This window comes from Xenopus laevis, chromosome 2S, assembly GCF_017654675.1.
Source record: "Xenopus laevis strain J_2021 chromosome 2S, Xenopus_laevis_v10.1, whole genome shotgun sequence".
NCBI classification, from domain to species: Eukaryota; Metazoa; Chordata; class Amphibia; order Anura; family Pipidae; genus Xenopus; species Xenopus laevis.
Window position 1 is genome coordinate 61,797,095 of NC_054374.1, and position 6,625 is coordinate 61,803,719.

The window sequence follows — 6,625 nt, forward strand, 5'->3', positions numbered from 1 at the left end:
GCTTTGCAATTCATAGGTATTTTTGAGTGTTTCATGGCCATTACTGTCCCAAAACATGCATTTTACAATGTTATCTGCAGGCCCAGCACTGTTTTTGATGCTTAACACTGCAGCAACTGTGCCAGAGGACTGTGACTGTGGATTAGTTACCTTGGCTAAAACAAGACTTTAACAAAAATTTAGGTATTCTATTTTATAAAAAGATTGTTATACCCATTTTGCATTTCCTCAGTATAGGTAATGGAACATTTACTTCCGGTAAGCCATATTAAGTGAATAAATGATTACAGCAAAAATGTTATTGAAGCACATATTCCTGTTAGGTACACAAACAATACTTTATATAGAACCTCTTTCGCGCTTCAGACAGAAATGTATTACTGCAACACACAATTTCTAAATGGCATCAGGTGTATTGTTATTGCAAAAATACCAAGCAAATCTGGGCTGCAGCTTTTTTTGCTTTGAGCTGGGAAAGGCTACACTAATGTGTCTTGTACCATATAAAAAGGTTAGGCGAAAGCACAAACATACAGTCCTGCCAAATACATTACAGGGATACCAGTATTTTTAGGGACAAACTTTATTTGCTCTGCAGAATGATGTTACGACGTCACTTTGTGAACTGCTACAGTCAGATGATCATGTTTTTGAATCATAACCGTTCTGGGAGAAAGGGAAAAAAAATATTAAATAAATTAACTACATATGAAACCCTGATTACGTATCTGCAGGTGATTTGCAGTTCAGGTGGGATTACATTGAGCTTGTTATACCAAGGATTCTCAGATTTTCAAAGCTGTGAAGTATAGTTGCTGATAGGGGGCATTTTAGCCCCATCCATTAATTTTGAATTGAAAGCTGGTGTAGTTTTATATGGACAGGGTCACTGACTGGTAAAACATGGCTTAAGATCAAACATGTTCTGTTCGAAGACATGAAATTACTGCTTTAGAGAGAAACCTCCAACCACCCTTTTTGACATGAGCTCATTCTATTGGGCTTGTGCAGAAAATATTTATTCCTAAAAAAAAATATATATTTCAGATCGTGTTTAAGCATCTGTTGTACAGAAGAAAAAAATAAATGAACTTCTGTTACTTTTGTTACTTTATTAAAGCATATACAAAATCCCAATCATCAATGTGGTAGTATTACATTAACTGCAAAAAAGTTGCACAAAATGCTCTGTATGGCTCCCTTTTACTGCCACTTGTGAAGAACTTTGTGAATGCAACAGGGTGTATTACCCATGGGCTGTGGAACTACCTATGTGCACTGCCAACTTAGATCGGGTTAAACACAGGACAATGATGAACAAAGTGGTGCTGTACTGTTGCAGTGCATCTAATTGTTATATAGGCCACTTTGAGGTCAGCTGCAATTTGCCTCTGTTTGCTGAATCGTAAATCCTTCACTATTGCACTCCAGCATGCAATGCATGTTTCCCTATATTCATTCAGGTAACCTGATGGCGCACACATAACTTGCACCTTTTGTTTAAAATGATGCAGAAAAATCTTGAACCTATAGCATAAAACAGGTGAAAGTGCAGCTATGTGATTCTGTTCACTAACCAGGGCATAGAATGCAATTACAAAAAGAAAAGACCATTGGCTTTCTAAATAGCCCCAGAGATATACACTGAATACTCTTAAAGGAAAATTACCCCCCCCCCCCCGAAAAATGTAGGTCTCTATAAAAATATATTGCATAAAACATTTCATATGTAAAACTCTACTTCATGTCAATAGACAATTTTCATAATAATATACTTTGTCATTGGGTAATCCTAAAAAAAATTCGGTAATTTTAAAAAATAAGGGCCGCCCCCTGGGATCCTAGGATACATGGTGCACACAAACAAGCTAAATAAACCATACATGATGTAAGGTCACATAAGCCAATGAACAGAGTTCTGTCTGTTACTTTCACACTTCTTCCTGTTAGAGTTGTAGTATTTCTGGTCATGTGATCTCTGAGGCAGCACACAGACCATCACAAAATGGTGGCTCAAGGAAAGAGATGTAAAACGGCAATACTACTTAAATATAAACCAGTTTGGTAAGATTATTTAATATGCCATTTAATTTGATACAAACTATCTGTTGCTTAAGTATTCATTTTGGGGGTATAGTTTTCTTTAAACTATATGAAAATGCTCTCACCCATTGTCAGATTCTAGGCACACAACTGGCACATCTGTGGGGTCTGTAGTAAGCTTGGCTGCATACTGGGGAAGAATGGAGATCACACCAGCATGTTTATCAGAAAGGCTTCCACAACCTTCAAGAAAAAGAAATTATTTTTAGATACTCAACTATTTGAGAGTTGGGGGATATATTTGAGGTTGAAAGAAAAAAAAAAAAAAAAACTAGTGCAATTTCAACAATGAAAATTCCTTTACTTTATTATATTTTAGTACCTTGAGAAGGTAGAACAATTCAATAGAACACATTTTGCATTATGGATATTTTGGGGTGTGGGCTACTATCTCCTAACAGATAGTAGCCAGGTTAAAAATCAGTTAGGATCTAATACTACAAGGTAACAAAGTTAAGCAATCAGCCCCATACTGTCCACAAAACAAATAGGAAACTCACATCCCAGATTCAGCCCCTGTGAATCTGTACACAAAACTCCAACAATTGATGGGTTTTTCATTCTGAAAAAGAAAAGAAAGTAAGGCAAATTACTTGTGGCAAGATACCAAACTGAAGGATATTTCATATTTCTTTCCTTTATTTTTAGGATAGGATTATAAGAACTCTGAAAACAAATGAACGCAACATTGCTAGTTTTCCAAGCACTTTTGCAATTAATTTTATAATTAATAATAATTAGCAGCACCACGTGATGGTCATTTTAGCTTAGTGCCTACAGTTAGTACAGTTATTTTAAAAGAGAACTAAAGAAGTAGCTAGAAATGTTGTACATTATATTTTGGGCTTCTTCATCAGTCCAAGGCAACCACGGCCCTTTAGCAGGGAAGATCTGTCTCTCCAAAGTTGCCCCAGTAGCTGCCCATCTTCTTTTCTGCTGATTCACTGCACATACTCTGTGCTGCCATCACTTTCTTCACTTACTGAGCTTAGGTACCAACTCAAAATATACAGTACACAATATATATGTCACAATATAAGGCTGATTAGTAATGGTTTTTGTGCTGCTATGTGGTAATCATCTGTATTAATAAAGGCCAACCAAATTTTTTTCTTGTAAATTTGCAATGACCCCTAAACTTAGCTTCTCAACAGCTGCTCAGGGTACACTGAGCATGTGAGGGTTGCAGACACTTTCAAAGGCTGTGACCCCCTGAAGTCCTGGATCATTGCTGCTATTGAGAAGCTAAAACTTTAGGCTGGTGTAATATGTTAAGTATATAAAATATGGCATGTTTGTTTTTAACGTTTAGTTGTCCTTTAAAGGGATTCTATCATTGGAAAACATGATCTTACAAAACGTATATTAACGTGTTATTATAAACGCGTTAATAGTGCTGCTCCAGCAGAATTTTGCATGGAAATCCATTTTTAAAAAGAGCAAACAGATTTTTAAATATTTAATTTTGCAATCTAATATGGGGCTTGATATGTTGTTAGTTTCCCAGTTTCTCAGTAGTGTGACTTGTGCTCTGATAAACATCAGTCACTCTTTAATTTTGCACTGCTAGTTGGATTCAGATCAACCATCCCTTTCCCAACAGTCAATCAACAGAAAAATGCAAAGGTAAAAATATAACTGCTTCCTAACACCTGCATTGCTAGATGGTATGAAAATAGCACTCAGTAGTAAAGGTCCCACCGTGACACCTCCAGTAGGAGTAACAATAGTTTATGTAAAAGCAGTTCCATTGTGAGGTGCTGGCTCTGAATGCACATGATCAGACACAATGACGGAATGTCAACAGTGTCATTTAACAATAAAAAACGAAACCATAAAAATAATGACAGAATCCCTTTAAATTACTTTAGACAACTTTAATTTTTACTGTTCCTTTAAAGGATTCAGTCTGAAATCAGAACTGGACGTGGTGCTGCACTTTATAGCTTTTGTTTTGTTACATTTATTTCTGAACCAACAACAAAATATACAGAATATATGAATATGGTAAAATAAGAAAAGATATATGTAAGGTGCTCAAACACTTCAAAAATGTGCAGTGCTATATCTAGAAAGCCTAAAGTGTAAACTCCACCTCTGTCCACCATTCTACTAACTCCCTGGTAACTTGCACGGTGCTTATTAACCCACAACAACAAACCATAGCCAATTAACCCACGGTGCCCTTAAACTTCATGCCTGCTATTGCACTTCTTCCTCCCAACATAAACCCCATGGCCTTCTCAGCCTTTCTTTCCCCACTCCTCCCAAAAACTCCCTTGCATATAATCTGTGCATCCCAAACTTTATGCCCACCCTTGCACTACTTATCACCTCAAGAACTATTTTGCAACTTTTCCTTTCTCCAAATCCACCCCAAATTCTTTTCTCCCACATTATGGGCATTAATGGACTCTGTACCCCACTTTGCTACCCCGCTTCCCCCAATATCAGCTCCAAGAAATAGAACATAACTTTCCAAAAAACCCAGGGGTGATTTGTTAAATTTTGATGTGTTATTTTTTCCCCAATGCTTTTTCACCAAAATTGCAAATCATGGCAAGATTTTAGGTAGTTATTTTTATCTTTAAAAAAAACAAATAAACCGCATCAACATTTTTATCAGCACTCTCACCATTTGGGTCATTACTTGTCACTATAAAACAACGTTCAGATCCTCCCCAAACCTTTGGCTGAAGCCACACAGCACATACAATAGCAGACGCATAATGGGAACTAGTTCCACAAAATCTAAAGGACTGCACATAGCACTACAATTATATCCTTCAATTTTGCATTTTTATTTGCATCTATGAGGGAACATAGAATACTTAAGTACTCATTGAGTTAATTGAATCATAGGTCACTAAAAACAAATACATGAAATGTTCCCAACACTTCTCTTTCTAGTTTGTGCTGAGCACACGCAACCCCCTCCCTGTGTCTTGCAGTTCAGAGGAATCTGTAATCAGAGTAAAAGAATAAACGTTGTGAAAGCATAGCTGTAACAGAATGAAAAGCTCCTACAGACGCCCAGTTCTCCCCACCCACCAACTGTCTCAGTCACCGAATATAAACAGCACCCTGCGACCCTCCCCATTATTTCCCTGTCTGATCAGTCAAGCAGAAATGATGAAGACCAGGAGAAGCGGAACTATTTTAAGTTTAAGACACATGTTACGAAGTTCAAGGATTAAAGCGAGTTTCCTTCTATTATAAAACAATAATTATTCTAAAGTTCCTGATTTTACTGAAAGAAGAATGCAGAGCACTTACGTATCTTCCAAATGCTGCTCCAAAGCCGCTTCCATGTCTCACTTGCTCTTTCCTGTTAAGCAAAACTAAAAGCAGTTCCTGTTCCGGGTGTGTGCTCACGTGACCCTCCCGGTCAGCTGATTGTTAGATTTACAGGAGGTGGAGCTGTTGCTCTAAGAAAGTTGCAGAATTGGAATGGCTCATTTGAAACTCTGAAAAAACAACATGAAGGAAATGTTATACTTGTCGCACCTGTGTAATATAAAAAATGGCACTTATATAATTATTTGGGATCTGTATTCAAAAAGAAGGATAATCCAGCCTTAGCCTCGTCACTGAAAGGGTTGGAGGCAACAGGAAAAACTACAAGAAAGAAAGCAGGCTCAGTAGCTGGTCTTTATACCGTGCAAATGCGAGTTACTTGTGCCATTCCACACAACACGTTTCAGGGGTCACCCCTTGGTCAAGTGTAAATGTACTTACATGTTTTTGTGTATAAATGTTCAAGGACCCACCCCTTAATTACATCATTGCCATGGTCCCAGTGTAGGTGAACATTGCATTGGACAATTCATAGATGTCACTGTTAAGGACAAAGGTTTTCTAACCTGACCCATTAGGGTTCGTTGTTAACGAACAACATTAAGGAAACAGCAGGAGATTCGGGAGATTAATGTGTGTGTCTGAAGGATTGGTGTAGGGAGGAGCGTTTTGGGTTTCTGGAGAACTGGGCTGATTTCGGCTACAGGCTCTTTGCTAGGGATGGGCTGCACCTCAATGATGATGGTGCAGCTGTTTTGGGGGAGAAGATGGCTAGAGGGTTGGAGGAGAGTTTAAACTAGGCGTGGAGGGGGGAAAGGTTCAGTAAAGGATTCAGTAGAAGACAGGTTCGATTGGGCAAAAAAAAGGAAGAATGGGGGATAGGGTTGCCACCTTTTAAAATAACCTTTACCGGCAGGTGGAGGGGCGGTTTTAAAGGGGTGGGCCGTGGCGATAAAGGGGGCGGGCCAGGCACGCCATTGGCTGGCCTGATCGTGATGTCAAAGGGGGAGGAGCCAAACGCGCAGATTTGGCAAGAAGCCCAGGATAAAAGGGTAAGTTGGAGCGGGCTGGGGGCTTTTTTTAAGTGTATTACAAATTTACCGGCAGCTACATTGCCAGTAAATTTGTAATACTCGCCTTGGCTGGTGTTTTACCGGCTAGGCCGGTAAAATACCGGTCGGGTGGCAACACTAATGGGGGAGGAGATATGGTAAGGGGTATTGTT

The 6,625-nt window shown here is 38.6% G+C and overlaps 1 protein-coding gene across 2 annotated transcripts in view; it reads right to left on the reverse strand.

The window, feature by feature from the left end:
• Positions 1–5,536, reverse strand: part of lamtor5.S (late endosomal/lysosomal adaptor, MAPK and MTOR activator 5 S homeolog) — a 5,721-nt gene extending 185 nt beyond the window's left edge. The window contains exons 1-5 of one of the 2 annotated variants that reach the window (XM_018248205.2): positions 5,380–5,536; positions 2,604–2,665; positions 2,169–2,286; positions 585–666; positions 1–534 (exon numbers count right to left, since the gene is read on the reverse strand). The exon at positions 1–534 is cut by the window's left edge and continues 185 nt beyond it. In XM_018248205.2, the coding sequence (XP_018103694.1) occupies positions 606–666; positions 2,169–2,286; positions 2,604–2,665; positions 5,380–5,414 (276 nt within the window). In that variant the 5' untranslated portion in view covers positions 5,415–5,536 and the 3' untranslated portion in view covers positions 1–534; positions 585–605. Of the gene's footprint in view, positions 667–2,168; positions 2,287–2,603; positions 2,666–5,379 lie in introns of both variants that reach the window. The other variant, NM_001091530.1, reaches the window with a different exon arrangement.
• Between the last annotated feature and the right edge of the window lie 1,089 nt (positions 5,537–6,625).